The 18,429-nt window shown below is 41.8% G+C and overlaps 1 protein-coding gene across 2 annotated transcripts in view; it reads right to left on the bottom strand.

The window, feature by feature from the left end:
• CDH13 (cadherin 13) overlaps positions 1-18,429 on the bottom strand; it is a 2,224,354-nt gene that overhangs the window by 1,563,493 nt on the left and 642,432 nt on the right. For both annotated transcript variants that reach the window (XM_069215815.1, XM_069215816.1), the window contains exon 4: positions 4,875-4,994. In XM_069215815.1, coding sequence (XP_069071916.1) covers positions 4,875-4,994 — 120 coding nt within the window. The remainder of the gene's footprint in view (positions 1-4,874; positions 4,995-18,429) is intronic.

The raw sequence follows: 18,429 nt of genomic DNA, 5'->3' as shown, positions 1-18,429 counted from the left end.
GACACTGATCGTGTTCACCCAGTTTGGAGCCACTGGGTCTCATTAAGAGCTATGCACAGTAGCGATTCCGAGGGTTGTGGAGTTACCGCCCTGCACTGATTCCGGGTTGTGAAAAATATCTGCCAAACCCCGGTGTGTCTGCTCACGGTCTGCCTACTAAAGGGAGTGGAAAGGGGCCCAGAATTTAGGAAAAGCTTTCCAAAACCCACCCGGTAAATTTGGGCTTTATATTCAACATTGCGGCACCCAAACTTGTGATCGTCCTATAGATGAGGTAATGGTAATAGTGCACGTGATAATATAACGCCCTCTGTAGAAAGTAACTCACGATGAGGCAGATTGTTGGAATAAAACATCTTTTTCCCTAGCTTATTCTTTTCTCTTTCCTCATCTCTCTCTTTCTCTTTACTTATCGTCATCTCGGTCAACATGCTGCCTCACTTACATCTGCTCTCATTTCATGGTCTGTCCTTCCCTTAATTTGTACTTCAATAGCTTATGAGTTGCCAATATTTTGAACAATATTTGAATGGAAAGTAGCACATTCTGTTCTTTGTACTCGATACATGCTCCATTTGCATATTATTAGTGCAGTGCCTTCTTTCAAAAGCAAACATGTTTGAAAACAAAAAGTAATTTTATAAAAAAAATTGACTGTTTTAATACACGTACAGAGAAACAATACGTAATGATGCTCGAGTTCCATTGTTGCTGTTGGACATTAAGTGGGGGATGACGGGGGTTGCAGCTTCTACCCCCCTCCTTGTAATTTGGTATCCTAATATAGACGACAACACACAACAAAAGTCAACCAAGTAACAGCAGAATCTTATCAGTGGAGCACCAAGCGCTTCGTACGCTTTTGTACTTGGCCTTCCTTGCCTCTTCCACTAGACTCTCGACAAAAAGTGGTTGCTGTGGTGCTAAGGGAGGGACAAAGGGTCAAGCCTTTGACTTCTTTGGCGAACTAATGGTGCACGATGGAAATTTTGCTACCCTTGACCATTTGATGAATCTACTTTTATGAAGTGGTATGTCCTGTGGCTTTCGTTTTATTGCTTATGTTTTCGGAAGGGAAAGGTGGCTGTGCTTTACTAGCTGAATTGTCTTTAGGCATGTATGACATTTAATGTAGCAGAACGTTTACCGGGAACACCCAGCAACTATTACAAGATATCACTCAATGTGGGGACAAAAGATGATAGCTAAAGATTCGTGTTTGCCTGGAAAATGGTAGGCATGAGTTCTCCAACTCCTGTAGGGCTGTAGTTCTGAAATGGCACAGAGTAGTACAGCAGGGGCCACTGGAATTAAGTGTCATCGGAGGATCAAATAATGTGAAAGGGGTGACTAAATCATGTCGTTTTTGAAAGGCCAAACAGGCATAATGTTGCTGGATGTAGTTAGAATTTTTGGCATTTCAACAAACGCAGCCACACAAGGCATCTCAAACGATATGCAAAATAAAAAGGTTTCTTACTAGAGAAAATAATGAACACGAGCATATTCTGAAGAAAATGTCGCCAAGAAATACTGATCTGGCCTTGCATAGACGCACATGAAAAACATTGTATCCCTTCATTTTCCCAAAGTAGAATACTTAGTGTTAAATATACAATGTTGCATTCAGTGGAGAAAAGGCTTCTTGCAAACAATGCTTGACACTAAAGTGAGCCACTTCTTCCCTGCCTAAATCCAATATGTATTAGAACTGGTCTTCAATTATTGGTTTTACTCTGTGCGCACATGCGTATGGGATCTTGGGAGCACCTCTTTCCTTTAAGAATCACGTCTGCAGAACAGTATTGTACATTATATGCAGGGCCAGCTTCAGCGCTGGTGGCCTATGGTGTGACCATCACTGCCAACTTGTAATGGTATCCCTCATCTCGCCATAGCCTCTCTCATATGTATTGAATTTCTTTAATAGTGTTATTGAACCCAATGTAGTGGGGGAAAGCACTTATCACACATGCATAGTTTGTGTAAATCAATGTATAGGAATTGTTACATAAGACATTGAGGGCTACAAGGTGTTGGCGTCCCGTCATCCATACTTGTAGGCATTATATGTTGCAAGTGCTTTGTCGGGAGGAACACATACTCTGGATTTAAAATGTAATATAGTAGTAGGGGTTGTCCTTACTAACAAGACTTGATTACTAACAAAGGGAATCCTTTAAAGCAACCTTAGAATAATGAGATTGCAGAAAAATATATGCTTCTAAACCCAGGCCTTGCAGTTTACATGCTGCTATTTGATTCTAGTTCATAGCTCACTGTGCTGTAATAGGTATATAATCATAACATCAGGAGCAAGTATCAAACGGATATCAGTGACAAAAACAGTATCTTACTAAGCTGGATAGATAAAATCCAGTCCTGTGATCTGCATGTTGCACATTGTGCTTTGCAGAAGGCACATTATTCCACTGATTACTTTATGAGTCAACACTTTCACTAGGCAAAACAGAGCTCTTGAGCAAGTACATTAATTACCAGTCTTTTCCTGACATTTTTATTGTCTGCTGAACATTGCTGGGCAGAGCAACTCTGCAGGAGGTGTCTTTAACCTCATAAGAATTTGCTAAGTGCAGCGCCCCAGAGCTTGGTGCTTGATACAAAGGTACCAGTCGCACCACCCTAATGCCAGCATTGATTATAGGTACAACCCAAATGCCCCATTAGGAGACTTTGCAAAATTGAAGACACTAGACCTTAAGAAGAGAAGTAAAATAATTTGCATCTTTTTCTAAAGTTTTTATTTTAAATTGAATTTCCAAGAAAAAAACACTTTAACGTCAAAGAAGAAATCATTATTTTAGCTTTGTTCAGATTTCTTTCAGATATGTAAAGGCGTTTTCATGCTGCAGACAAAAGCAAGTCCCTAATATCATATTGAAGACATTAATACTATCTCGAAAAAATGTCGCCTTTGTAGTACATATTGAATACGTGAATACACCAACAAACAGTTGAGAAATAATCAGTTCATCTTTGCAAGGTTATTGTCTGGATGAGACACATTCAGTACTCCTCATTTTCTCGAATCATTTTTGGTAAGCACCAATCACAACTGGTCCATCAGGTGTCCAAAAGGTTACTTAGGACCCTCCTGTCTGGCCCTCCCATGCGGGGCTCCCTAAAGTTTTCCACTCCTTGGCAATTTCCTTTTCAGGTTTACACCAATGCAGTGCATCAAACACAAATACGTTTTCAGTCTGATTTTCTTAGTTCCCTTTACTGGTCATGGAACCTCACTGAAAATAATAGAATACAATAGAAGTTTTAGTTGTTTTTTTGTCCTGTGTTCCAGTCTTGCTTAAACACCTCTTCAAAAGGTGGATAATCCAGGGGGTTGTTTACCCTCTTTCTTTTGTATTTTTGAAAAGGTATACAATCACCCAACTAATACATAAATTAAAAAAGTCAAGTAAAGTTATTAAATCCTTTTACAATACCTACTGCCATTTCCTTTCAAAGCAGATAGGTATGTTAAAGTTTGGAATTCGATGTAGAAGCTAATCTGTTATCTTTGAACAATGATCATAGGGATCGTACATCAACAGTCAACAGAATCTTTAAAACCCATTTTCTCCTTCAGAGTAGAGCATGGGTCGTGGGTGAAATAGTAGGGTCCACCTTCATCACTTGTTCTGATGCTTCGGAGGTGGGACCAGAAGGCTTAACCTCCAGCTGTGGTCTAAGTCTATCCTCTTTTGCTGGTCACTTCAAAACCCATCCTACTGCTTCCCAATATGAAAGTATGCTCTCTATGAATCTTGATATTGTTGTGTGTGCCATTTTATGCATTGCAGCCGGCATTATAGGGTGATCCAATGGTTTTGGTACCAGATTTCTACCATGAGAATGTTGCCTAAAAGAGGGGTCTTCATGGAAATACCTCTACATGCATTAGGTGGGGCCCAGGTGAAAGTGATAGTGCCCCTATATACCTGAAATTGTTGCAAGCCTCAGTAGGCGGGTGGTAGGTCTGTGTTCAACTTTGTGGTAGCTATATTTGCCTGGACTGTGGTCTTCAGATGTAAGGCAAACCAATTTAAAGCCATTCAAACTACTGCATTAGTTGTATGTTTCCCTGATGTTTACTGTTAAATCAGGCTGGTGAGTCAGCTTATGTTATTGTCATCACAGGCTGCCTTTGGTTCAGTTGTGTGTCAACCTATTGACTTGTTTTAACACACATCCAAAAATAAATTCTTCCATCAAAGAAATGCCATGCCTCTTATTGTATTTGGCGTGCGCATGCTATACACATTTATGCTTTTGTGAAAATAAGTCTAGATTACTTTGCTATGGAATATCAGTGCTATTTTGCTCTGTTGTATGCACATACAGCATTATGTGTATACTATATTTCAGCTACAACAACTTTATCTCCATACTTCATTGCACCTAGCACTTCTATAATTGCCTAACATACCTTTCACTGGCAAATACTGTGCTTTAAATACTTCATTAACTCCGTTTTAAAACAAAACTTGCTCGGCTACAATGTCACAAACATTAGCTGTTCTCCACCTTGTTACAATATTTATTGACTAGGCCGAGACTGATATGCAGATACTGCTCATTAGAAGCTGCCAAGTGTGGGAACCTTAGTTTAGACTTTTTTTTTTTTTTTTTAGATATCAGTCACTGGGAAACAATTAAGGGGACTAGCCTGTTGGTCCCCCTGCTGGAAACAAACCAAACAAGCAGTTCTGTAATCGCACATTTCAATAATAGCAAATCAAATTTATTTTCCTCTAAATGTTTGTTTTTATTATTGTATGATTAAAACTTGTGTGAAGTCACTCTCTCTAGTACAGCATACTAGTATTCATTTTAATTAAATATTGTCAGTGACTTACCTTGCCTGGCTGAACCTTTGGGAAGGGAGGTCTCTGGTTCTCTGGGATAAGAATAGGGGGAACCAAAATTGCTCTCTTGTGCCTTAACAATTCCACATTTTTGGGAGTCCTCCGCAAGTGCTGTAAAATAAAAATGTTTTCAGTTAAGAATTAGTATGCTGTGCTTTTTCCATAATTTTCTCAGCATGTTAGTGCAATAGTTCATAGCTAAGCCAGTAATATTTTCTTTCTCCTGAGAAGTGGAGCATTCGTTTACATTTAACATTGGAATCACATTAAAAATATTAATGTGAATGTTGAAGCACTACAAATATTGTGGCCGAGCTCTTCATTCGATTGTCGATTATAGACCAAACAAGGGGAAAGTGAGCCACAGTTCTCCTTTGTATCCCATATTTCTAATTGTCGTCGAAGTATAATTGCACAATAGTCTGCATTTATTCCACTACCATCCTCTCTAAATTACCTGGCTGGGTAAGTGTCATGAGGGCGATCCCTGCTATTCAAATACAGGATCATAGGTCAGCACCAAAACTGTGAGAGTTGAGGTGTATGTCAGTTTTCTTTCTGTCCTCACAAGCAACACTCCCAGGAGCTCCTTTCAGTCATGTTGTGCTACTCCAATCTCATATTTCACTCGTTCCACTGCCAACTATTCCTAGCTGTCCCCTGGAGCAAGCACACACACTCCCAACATTCTGTTCATCAGTCTGTCAGCAAAACAATCCAAAATACTCAACTGCAAACAACATGCCTGCTTTGATTTCATAATATTCTCCTGCAGCATCCTATCATGTATACAAAAAAGTGTATACAATGGAGATTTCCCAAAACCCCGAAGTGTCCATATTGTAACCTTTTTAGAGACATCACACTCAGGCCCTCATTCTGACCTTGGCGGTCTTTTCGCAAGACCGCCGAGTTACCGCCGCGGTGAAGACCGCCGACCGCGGCGGTATGCCGCTGTGCGCATTCTGACCGCTGGGAGCGTACCGCCGGAAAACCGCCAGCAGCCACACTGGCGGTCGGCGGGAAAGTGGAGACTGGTCAACCTCCACCGCCACGCCAGCAGAACACCGCCCACAGAATTACGACCCACATTTCTGTGTGGCGGTCTTCTGTTGGCGGTCACCTCCCCATGGCTCCTGTCACCTCCCGGAGGACCAACGCACAAGGTAAGTTGATCGTCCGTGAGGGGAGGGGGTGGGGGGGTGTTGTGTGATGTGTGCGTGCATGGGGGTGTGCGTGGGAGTGTGTAGAGGGGGTGTGTGAGTGCGTGCATGCGGGCGGGGAGTGCTGCTGTGCCTATGGGCAATGTGTGTAGTTCGGCGGGTGCGCATGTCGGCATGTATGTGTGCGGGTATGTGTCCCCGTTGTGTATGTGTGTGTGTAGGGGGTGTGTATATGTGCATGTTGGGGGTGTGTGCATGTCGGGGTGCGTGTATGTGCATGTCGGGGTGGGGGTGGGGAGGGGGTTCGTACCACCTCTGGGGGGTGGCAGGGGGGTGGAGGGTGTGGGGGGAGGACTCGGGGGGGCAGTGGGGGGTGGGGGAGACCCCTATCAGTGCCAGGGAAGGAATTCCCTGGCCCCGATAGTGCCTACCGCCATGGTTCGCATGGCGGTTCCCGACTGCCAGAAACCGCGTCGGTAAGCAGGGTCATGATACCGTTGGCGGTCTTGGGTCGACCGCCGGACCGGAGTGCGCAGACTCCAGCCCGTCGGTCATGACCGCCGTGGCTGTCGGAGTGGGGAAGTGGCGGTCAGTCGCGGCGGGGACCGCAGCGGTCAGAATGCCATTTTTAATACCGCCGGTCTGTTCGCGGTCCGACCGCCGTCTCTCCGCCGACCGCCAAGGTCAGAATGAGGGCCTCAGTGCTTTGATTTCTTACTATTTACATTTGTTCGGTGGTTAGGAGTCACTGAATGTCTGATATTTACAGGAAGTGATTTCAAAGTAAAACATTCTATAACTAATACATTCCACTCACCTAAATAACGCTGACGTCTGCACTCTATTGTGCAGTTATTCTGTCCATTGTAACCACAAACAGGTTAAATCCAAATGGGCTCCAACTAACTAGTATGAGTGCTACTGAAACCATCCGACTTTGAGCACAAATAAAACTGTGATTGTGTACAACATAAAAGAGGAAATGATGCTCCATAGGGTGGCCCATTGAACGCTTGGCTTTTCTATTGTTATAGATTAAAATTCTAATTCACTATCTGAAACTTTATAAGCTTTTCTGACACATGCTCTAAAACTCTGGTGAAAAGATAACAATGTCTGCAATCAGTGGTGCAATGCAAAATGTTGGGGTCCCTCTGCAGAATGTAATGAGGGGCCTTTGAGTTTCCCATAGACATACATTGTCCTTGGAGGTTACTGGAGGAGCTCCTGAAGGTTTGGGAGCCCCTGGAGGGTTGGGGTCCCTGGCACCGCAGGGGCTGCAGAAGCCTACATTACTCCCCTGTCTGCAGTGAAAGTTCCATGTAGAAATGTGTTCAAGTGACTAGACATTGGACGTTCAAAAGTGGATGTTTGCCTTGTCATCTTATATTTGTCTATTGACCAAATATTATTGTGTTCTGATCAAATCAACTCTCCATACCTAAAATAGAAGCAATATTACTGTGAAATTCTTCAATCCACGTGTTAAGCATGATCTTGACTTGTCTTCCATCCTTCATGGAGGTTCGGTTCACTGCAGCCAAGTTTGCATTACATAACTACCAACACAATCAAATATACACTTTAACAATGCAAACTCAAAGTTGATAAGAATCATGACAAGACAACTGAAGTACTTACAAAATACTGATACCTTGATTGTCTAACCTGCAGGTATGTACAGTGCTCCTATGTAGCCTCACCCTAGGAATAGCTCCAAGGTTGTGATGTTCAGCACCAATTGAAATGATTCCCTTAAAATCTTGCTTCTCATGTAGCTTGCCAAGGTTTCTGCGTATACCCATAATGAAGTATTTTCAAGTCTATATGTTTCCTTCTAACAAGTTATTATCTCTAATTTGGGGTGAAATTATCAGGCCTACTAGCTCATTGAGCTCTTGCAATGACAAACTTACTTGGGCTCACTGAGCAGTTTAATTACTCTACTATAATACATTAATTGGTAAAAATATACGTATAGAATCCTAAATCCAAATCACCATGGTTACCCATAGAACTGTTTTCCCTGTGCACACAAAACGTCTGGAAGGGGGAACCGATGGGAAAGCAATCCTGTGGATCATGTTGCCTGCAGCAGACTGAAGAAACGAGCCATCCTCCCCTCTCCAAATGCCCTTAATGTTGTGTGACATCCTGGAACTCCACTAAGCCACAACACAGGGATTGTCCAAGCCCACTGAGGATGCAGAGAGAGGTGACAGGTAGATTAGAGTTGTCAGGTTACACTGCACTCAGCACTACTCCACTCCAAGCCATATCAAAATCTTGTAGCAGATACCTCCACCCAGATCATATTTGCAGTTGGGTGGTGGTTGTTCTTGGGTAACTTCTGGTAATGGCAATGAAAGTCCGATGGAGATATGGTGCGGTATTTCCACATCCACCAAGAGATTGGGTTGAATAATAATCTGATACAGATTTACTACATCACTGATTTCCATATCTTAAAATGTGGCATAATGTAGCATTTCTGTGCATTTAGCTTCATACCATTGTGTACAATCGCAGGATGATGCATTATTTTCACGGTACAAATTCAACCCATTCTAATCGAGTTAAATTGTGCAGGGAAACCCCAAGGGGTGCATTTCTACTGTACCATATAGAATATGGACTTGGACGCAAACTCCTGTTTGGACTCAAACAGGGATTCCAGCAGGAAATGTAATGATGGGCTTTATGTAGTAGCCTAAAGGCAAATTTTAATGAGAGAAATTATTGCTGTGCAGTGAGATTGCCCCACAAATCTGATCAAATAATTTATGTATCATATTTCGGACTGCACAGTACTGAGGCCCTCATTATGAGTGTGGTAGGCCGAGGACTGCCATACTTGTGATGATAGACAGACCATCGCACTGCAGGCAGTAAGACTGCCACATTACAACCTTGGCGGGTGGATCCGCCTAAAGACCGTCTGAGTTGTACTCAGCGCTGCCTGGCTGATTACAACATAGCTTTCCACAAGCCTTTCCATGGTGGGGACCCCGCCATGAAAGGCTGGTGGAAGGCCAGTGCCAGGGGCGGCAGGTGAGCCCTTGCACTGCCCATGGTATCACTGCCGATGGAATGGCCAGTGCAGGGGACCCCCGCCCAGCATCCTCGGAATGGATTCACGAACATGGAGCCTGGCCTATGGTCAGAAAATAGTAGTGCATTGTTAGACATCAGTGTGGCAAAACAAGATCACCAATGGTGTTGCACCTGGTCTATCAACAGGCATAGATTCATGAGAAACCCTTATCCACTGAAAACCCACTCCCTCATGGAATCCCTAGACCCTTCTCTTCTCTGCACTGCTTTGCATGCACAGCAGTGCAATGGGTTTAAAAGTAGGCCCCAAAGGTACCACAAACATCCACAGGACTGCAAGCAACCCGTGGCAACAAGGGAATACCAAGGAAGCTAATTCTAAGGATTATAATGGTGCTTAGGGTTTCAGGTTAGGGGTCTCCATCCCAAGACCTCATGCAAGCCACCCGAGTACTCTTAGAATAATCCTGTAAAAATGGCAGGAGCTTCTCATACAGAATGCCCCTTCACTTGTGGAGTCTGGTCACAGCAGATAAGGAAATTACTTGACCAACAACACGATTGGTGGGACTAAACCAAGAAAAACAAATGTGTTGACCTTCACCTATAAAGGTGTTGGCAGGACATGATTGAAAGTTAAGTTCCACAGCCTTCATTTTGAGTAGACCTACTTAAAAAGGTGCATAATGTCTTAACAGTGCACAACCTTTCAGATGATATAAAGTAGGTGCTCACATATATTTTGATCTGTTTCAGGGAACCTGTAAATTTTTGCAAATGCTGAACCATAAAACATATTTGCCAGTTATATTACTATATGTAAACATGTAGTTTTAGTTTTAGATAGAATGGACTTGAACAAACAGATGGCAGAGTCTGTTAAACTCAGGCTTTTCATTATACAGTGCTAGAGTTCTCCATGGATACGTCTAATAGCCAGCCATTACATTTAGAGAGTCTCACTCAATGGATATATGTTCTAGGTTACATGTGTGACTACCACATATAATGCTGGTTAACAAAATCATTATGACATTGTTGCTAAATAAACAATATTTAAACAGACCTATATCACCAATTTAACTGGCATTGCTGCTAATACCTTTAAAGAAGACATACTGGAATCGATGATGGCGGACCCTTTCTCATGCAAAATGGATGTGGAAAATGTGCTTCTCTCGTCTTTTAAAGATAGCAAAGAAAGGAATGGGCAAGGTTTGGTGGAATGGCATTGTTATTTTGATGTTATCCATGCTGGGAAATGTTGTAGAACCATGTCACTCTTGACATTGGAGATGGTGCATTGGTGAATGTAAAGTGCTTTTTGAATGCCAATTCTTTAAATAAGAAATCCTTGCAACAAGAAACGTATTCAACCAGACAGATTCAAGTCTGCTTCTCATCTTATTGGGCTTTGCACCCAAATTCTAGAACAATCACAAACCAGGGTTTTTTAATAGGCCTATCTCCGTCTTTTAGCATCAAAAACTGATTATTCCATTTCAGATTTGTCACATCTTCCTGCATTTTGGAGCTTCTAGTAAACATTAGTGGCTGCAAGGGTCTTTGTTCCCTCACAACTACATTTTTATAATTCACATCATTCTGGGGTTTAGCTAAAACTATGGCTAAGCTACATGCAAATAAATGCTGCAGCAGGAGTCTCTATCATGTTACCATTGTATGTATGCAGTATGTTTTTAATATTTTCACAGCTCAAACCTAAGCAAAAGAGAGCCCTGTACAGCGTCAAATGCAAGCAGCATCCCTGCATTGAGCTCATTTAGCTGAATTGGTGCACTATTAATAAAAAATGTCTCTTAAAGCTGCTTCCTTTATGCGTCAATTTTTCACACTGCTTAATTTTTGATGGAAACAAGTTTGGAGAATACACCAGCCACATCGTTTCTAAAGCTACGCTGACTATCTAGGGTTGTGGGATTTTTAGAGTCTAGGTGCTAGATTATGCAACTCTACATTTGATGCTAGAAGAAGAGATGGATTTTCTTAGCTTTAGACGAAGGTTCAAGACAGCTGTTTGAAATCTAGTACTATATCTTTTGGAGACCTATCAGAGTGCAATCAGTGTCCAATGTCAGTAGCACCAAAATACATGGAGGGTGGAAGTTTGCACTTACGAATGCTCTACATATTTACATGCTGTATAAGGGAGACAGTGTTAAAAATTGGGTTACTGGTTGACAGGGCTGTGAGCCCTCTTCAAGCAGCAACCACAATCTAGTCAGGGGAAGCCACAAGAGAAGCCCAAAATAACCTGTGCTCACCACATGGTAGCTTGACACAGAGCAGTCAAGCTTAACTTGAAGGCAAGGTGTAAAGTATTTGGACAACATTTCAAACAGTAAGACAGTGAAAACAGCACATAAAAATATCCAGCACCAGGTTATAAAAATAAAACTTAATTTAATGAATAAAACAAGACCAAAATGGCAAAAATCCAAAAAGTAGAACTTGAATTATGAATTTTTAAGTAATAAACTGTAAAATAGCAGCTACAAACAAGAAGCACCAACTGGGGATATTTGGTCATGGACTGGACAAAGTAAACAAATTAAGGCCACCCCGTGATGAAACATAGGCCGGCTACAGGGACCCAGTGAGGCCCGCTTAACAAAAGTACCTCAATCCGGGTTGCATCCACATCAAAGTTGCAAGGAGAAGACTGAACAGATACGTTGGTGTCTATCCCCATGATGGAGGTGATGCATCCATCGTTTGCACACTGAAGTGAATATGAAAAGATTTTCTGCACGCAGCAGCAGAGATTCAGTGGTTCCAAAGGAGATGCACCGGTGTTGGCACCTGCTGGCAAGATGATGCATCAACTCTGAACCAAGCAATGGGGCTGATGTGTCAGTTCCGATCAGCGCAGTGGCGAAAATGCATTGATTTGACTAGAGCAGCACTTTTTACCCACTTCCAAGAGCCCAGGACTGGATTGGTACCACTTACACAAGGCAACTGTTAGAAATTGTCTTAATGGTTGACTGGAGTGTGAGCCCTGGTGAAGCAGCAACCACAGTTATAGTCGGGGTAAAGCACACACAAACCCCAAATTATCCTGTGCTCATCGCCCTGGTTCCTTGATACAGACAAGTCAGGCTTAACCTAGAGGCAATGTGTAAATATTTGTGTAATACTCCAAACAGTAAAACAGTGAAAACACTACACAAAATAATCCCATATCAAGTTAGAAAAATAGAGCAACATTCAATGAATAAAACACTACCAAAATGACAGAAATCCAATCCGTAGAACTGGAGTTATGTATTTTTAAATAATAAACAGCAATATTGCACCTAAAATCATACAGCAGCAACCATGGCTATCTGGTCATGCTGTACTGGATCAAAGTCACAAATTTCTGGCCGAATGTGATGGAGGATGGGTCAGATATAGCCCCAGATTAGTCTAGCTGAAGTTTTACCATTTTGAGTTTTGTGCCTAGAATTCCATTTGCATGGAAGAAGGTCGATGGGAGCAAGCACAGCGTCACAAAGAGCAGGCTAGCATAGCTGACAGGCAGGCTGTAGTTTCACATTGGCGGTCCCCCAGGGTCTGACAATGCTGCTGGGCCTAGAAAAGGCTGGCAGCAGCTTGTGGTGATTTTCCATGCAATCAGTGCATTTCTGGTGTGAACAGCCATGTTCACAGTAGTGAAGATCCCAAATGCTTGATTTATGAACCCTCTGAGCCATACCAAGGGTGGTCAGGAACTTGCTGAAGATGGGTCCAGGTGCTGTTGAGGAGCCTTTTATCTCCCTGAGGATCAGATCAGGAGGCTAGCAGACTAGCCCATTGAGTTACTCTGGGGTCATGGGTTTAAGATGGAGTTGAAGGTCCAGTTCTTTTCCACAGGCAAGAGGTCAGCAGGTAAGCACAGCAGGACAGTTCATTGTAGAGCAGCAGTCCATCAGAGTGGCAGCACAGCAGTCCTTCCTGGCAGAGTATCCATAAGTCTATAAATATACTAAAGTGGTGGTGTCTGAGGTCCTTCTTTTATACCCTGGTGCTCTGGTTCTGGAAGGCAGGAGAAGCTTCTAGACCGTGTCTTTGAAGCTCATAGAATTCCCTACCTCCCCTGCCCTGGCTCCAAGCTGGTTGAAGTGAAAAGGAGGGTCATTAAGATATTTTTGTGGAGTCAGGACACAAACTATTTAGGTGTAGGTGAGGCTGGGACTAGCTCCTCAATCCCATACTGTCAGTGATAGTCCATCTGGTCATACCTAAGCTCCCAATGTGTGTGGCTGTCTAAAAGTAATACACAAAGCCCAGCTCACAACTACAAACAGTCACGAGGGTCTGCAAACACCAAATTGCTAAGGCAAGAAAATCACATCTTTCTTGCAGTGCCATTTTCAGAATTGCAATGAAAAATCCAACTTCATCATAAGTTAGTATTCCAAATTAGTATTAAAGAGACACCAGACATAAACCAGTTCTTCCCCCATTTAAGACATTACACTTATAAAATGTAATAAGGCAACTCCTATGTTATCCTATGGAAGAGATAGGCCTTGCAGTAGTGAAAAATAAATGTAAGATTTTTTCATTACCAGAAGATGAAAAAAGTACATGTCCTACTTTAAAAAAAAAATACATTGCACCCTATCCTCTGGGAAGTCCAGGGCCTACTCTAGAGGTGACAAGTATTAAAAAGGAAAGTTTGGGTCTGGCAAAGGTTGATTTTACCAGGTTGAAATGGCAGTTTAAAACTGCACAAGGCTGTCATGATTCATGTTTAATAAGCTACTTAAGTGGGTATCAAAATCAGTGCCACAAGCCCACTGGTAGCATTTCATTTACAGGACCTGAACACATGCAGTGCCACCATACTAGGGAAGTATAAATAAATTAAATATGCCAAGTGGGTATACGCCAATTCCGCCATGTTTTAAAGAGAGAACAAAAGCATTTTCACACCTGTTAGCAGTGGTAAAATGCACAGAGTCCTAAGGCCAGAAAAACAAATTTAGCAAAAATAGGGAGAGGAAATCAAAAGGATCTGGGGTGGCCATGCAGAGAGGGCTAGATCCAACACTGTGGGAATTATAGTACACACTTGTATCATGATCAGAAATTGCAGCAATAGAATTTTGCTGAAGGACAAAGGTTCACTACATGGTGGATGGCTCACTGAAAGTTCAACACAGGTTCACAATGATTGTGAAAAAAGGGAAAAGGTGAAATTTATTTGAAGAATGGGGATTATACCATTTCTTTCATGTAGATCGTTAATAGGGTCAAGAGAATAAGTGTAGACAGGGACCTAATGAGAGGAAGGAGGAGGAAAATGGGTAGTAATTTAAATATTTCTACTGGTCTATACTTGGTTTTCTCCAAGGAATAACAATTTTTCTTTCATCAAATAACACTTAATTTTGTTCAAAAAAGTATTTTCAAAGCTCATTGATGGTAGTATATTGGGATTTAATTCTAGGTATTTAGTAAAGTACAATCATAGCTCCAAAGAGCATTTTGTCATGGCAGCAAACATTTCTAACCACTCTTCTGTACAGAGAAGAGTGTGTTATGAATGGGGGGGAAGTATTTTGGACAAAAATACACAGGACTATTTTTTATGGCATATGATACAAGGGATAAACAGATCAGAATGAAACAATTTTTGATCACTGTTCAAACTGAGAATAGTATCCAGATGAAGAGGATGAAATGGAAGGCAATGAAGCCTTACTTTAGATCACCCATCCCTGCGCCTAATCTTAATGATTACACTGTCATGATCCCTACATGGCCAATGGCACTAATTGTCCTAAATTAGAATAGTGTCTGGCTGTGGCTTGGTAATGGTAGTAGACAGTAGAGAAAGTACTGCCATGCTGATATCGCTTTTCCACTTAGTGTCACTGCAAGGTTACCTGGGAGAGCTCTTAACTTACAGACCTTTTCAAGGCCCTAGAGAATCCCTCAACTCCCCCTTCTTCGGCATGTTTTCAGAACAGTATGAGTTAATCCTTGCAGTTCCCAAGGTGTTTCACAGAGACTAAATAAATGGGCCACAATTATTGCCTATTCTTTTGATGTGTGCACATCTTGCAACACAGTTTTAATTGCACAAAGAATGACATCATTGATGGTATCCTTACTGTTTTCATATGAGATGCCATCAATTATGTTTATTTATGTTTTTGTATAACTTGAGATTTTAAGTTGTAGCGGGTTAGTGTTCCTAATCTGTTGGAACTCTGCAGAGCTTCAGTTTATTGACAAGGTAGTCTGATGTGTGAGCGCATAGGTTTTTATACTAAGCATGCAATTACAAACTTAGATCTCTCTTCAATAGGCAGCCAGTATAAGGACGCCAAGATTGGTGTGATGTGGTCTAGTTGGTTAGTCCCTGTTGCCAGATTTGCAGCAACTTGTAGTGAGGTTTTCATCAATGCAGTGAGTTTTAGGGATCCCAGACAGAATGGCATTTCCATATTCTAGAGCTGATTGCACCAAATCCTGCACCACCATCAGGTCTTAGGCAGATAGGAAGGGTTTATACCATGGCTGAATATAAAATGGTAATTTGCTAATCTTGTAGTTACAATGATATGGTTAAGAAATTAAAGTTTACAATAGAGGATAAAGCATTAGGATTTGGCATTCTCAGGGATAGTGGCAGGTTGGACTAGGCGGTTCATCAAAGTTGTCCAATGTACAACTGACATGGGAGATGTGTTCCGAGAAAGGAAAATAAATTACGTTCTGTGGGTGGGTTATTTTGAGTGTGAGGTGGTATCATCCAGTATAGTGTTTTGTCAAGAGTAGTGGTCAGTCTGAAGAAGTCAGAAGGAGAGAAGACTTTCAAGTATTTGGCTATTGTCCAAAAAATAGTGATAGTGTATCTCAGGTCACTCCGCTGTTACAGGTGTAAGTTGAACAGTGCAGGTGCAACAAAAGGTGATGGGTGGAATGCTTGAATTAATCTCAGCCACTGGCAATCTCTTGTGGTCACATACTCAATCATTTTTCCCTCACTGTAGACAAAGGTCTGTATTATGCAAATCAGTACCAACTCTGCTCTTTATGGGAACAGCTACTCTTGAACTACAAGGGGAGGCCCCTCCGGAAACACCCACACGCAGCCACGGATTGATTTTGCCCTATTCATAGCTTGTCTTTAGGGTACGGCATGACTCCTATGGTACAGCGAGCACAGGACCCACATCTGGGCATACCCATCGCACTTAAGGCTACAACAACAACAACGAGATGTGTGAAATGCTTGAATTAATCTCAGGCATTGGTGATTGAATGGGTACTAACCCAGTTCATCATGCCAGTTTAGACAAAGGGCTGCCTTATGCAAATCAGTACCAACCCAGCTCCTTACTCCTCATGGGAACAGTTTATCTGGAGCTGCCGGGCAAAGCCCCCTCCAGAAGGGGCCACAAGCAACCACAGACTGGTTTTGAGGGGCTCGTCAATAGGCTTTAACTCAAATCCTGTGTCACAGTGATCACAGAGCTCACATCTGGACATTAATTGCAACTACAAGATGATGGGGGGATTGCTTGCATTAAAATGATATGTAAAGTGGCTCGGAGCGATAACTGGTGGCTGAGATAAATTCATGCATTTCTTCGATTGCCTTGTTGTTTTTGAGCAGTGTAATAGCTAGAACTAATCCTTACAGAATTCCTTGGGAGATGTTACCTGGTTGAAGAGTGCACATTCTATTCTGATCACTTGTGAACAGTTCTTCAAGTATGACATGAACCATTCTCGAAATTTCCCTTCAAGGTTATGAGGTCTTTTACAGTAACGGGTAAGGGCCTCATAGTTGACAGCATTAAATAATGCTGACAGGCACAATAATATAAGCTATCATGAGTCTCTAGTATCCAGGATCCTGAGACCATGGTCTGCTGTCTAAGAGCTGTCTTGGTGCTTCTGCTATCTCGAAACCCCTGATTGGATTTCACTGAGAAGGATGTCTTTCACGAATTGATTACATTGTGTGCTGAAGCAGCTTTTTAGTATTTTGTCAACTAGTTGAAAACCTGTGACCAGACAGAAGGCGTTGAGATCATATTGGTCATAAGGTGATTTCAACAGAGAGATCTGTTCTATTTTTATGCAGTATGGAATAGCACCTTCCTGTAGGTAGAGGTTTATACTATTAGAGCAGTGAGGTACTATTTGTCCCTTGTGCATCTCCTACAAAGCGGGAGCTGACTGTAGGGCCTGGCCAAAGCTGTGCTGAGGGGAAAAGGGGGGGGGGGTGGGGCGTAAGGTGGGGTTGGAGAATATGATAAATAAACAAATCCACAGAAAAACAAAGGTTAAAGTTCAGTTATAAGTAGGTATGCTAGTATGATGTTACATTATGTTACAAGAAACCCCGGAAAGTCCCTTAAAAAAAAAGGTTAAAATTAGGTTATAGTTGTTGAAGTTATATAAATGAATGTTTAAAAACAAACAAAAAAGACCACTGATATTAGCTCCTTATAGTTTAATGAACTAATTATAACTTCTGGCCCCCAGTGTTATTTTCTCACATATTACATAACTCATGAAATGTTAAACTACATCATTGGTGACGTCTCAAATGATACCATGGAGGACATCAAGCAGATTTGACAGTGTGCTATAAGCTTTTATTACTGAAAGTGTGGAAAAACTGGGATGACTGCAGAAGCCCCCTCACTTTTTGTCCCCATATTTAACTGATACTGGTGTTTTCATGGCTCTTATTGCTCCCTGGGCACTGCTAAACACTCCAAGGGCCAGTGCTCTGTTTAAAATGGTATATGCAAAAAAAGCATGATTATAATTGGCTCGGACAATCTAACTATAAGTCCTTATTATATGGTAGGGCATGTAGGGTTTGCAACCACATGGTAGATAGGACACCCCTGGGTGCACTGCTGTAATCCCCCAGTGTCAATATAAAGGCATACTTGTCTTGTTAGCTACTTTTAAGTTAAAATTAATCCCAAATTTGACATTGGAATTAAAAGTACTTCTTAAGTCTCCAACTGCCTTATTGGTACATATAAGTCAGCTCTACGGTCTGCTCGAGGTGCCCCCCGAGGGTTGGGTGCAGTGTAAATATAAGCAGGACCTTTATAAAATATGTTTTATAAGCCCTGGTGAGGGAAAAGGAGCCAAATTTGTTTTTCCCAACTATAGTTAATGGGCTCAATAGGCTGACCTTAGGAGACTTTGTTTTAAAATAATAAAGTCTTATTTCCAATAGATGTGAGCTAAATATATCAAGTTTGGTACCAAATAAAATGATAATAATAAATCCCAATGTTGAATTTAATATAACTAGCACAGGGAAAGAGTTTTCC

Source organism: Pleurodeles waltl, chromosome 12 (genome assembly GCF_031143425.1).
Source record: "Pleurodeles waltl isolate 20211129_DDA chromosome 12, aPleWal1.hap1.20221129, whole genome shotgun sequence".
NCBI lineage: Eukaryota > Metazoa > Chordata > Amphibia > Caudata > Salamandridae > Pleurodeles > Pleurodeles waltl.
The sequence above is the reverse complement of the archived record's forward strand: the minus strand, read 5'-3'. Positions and strand labels throughout refer to the sequence as shown.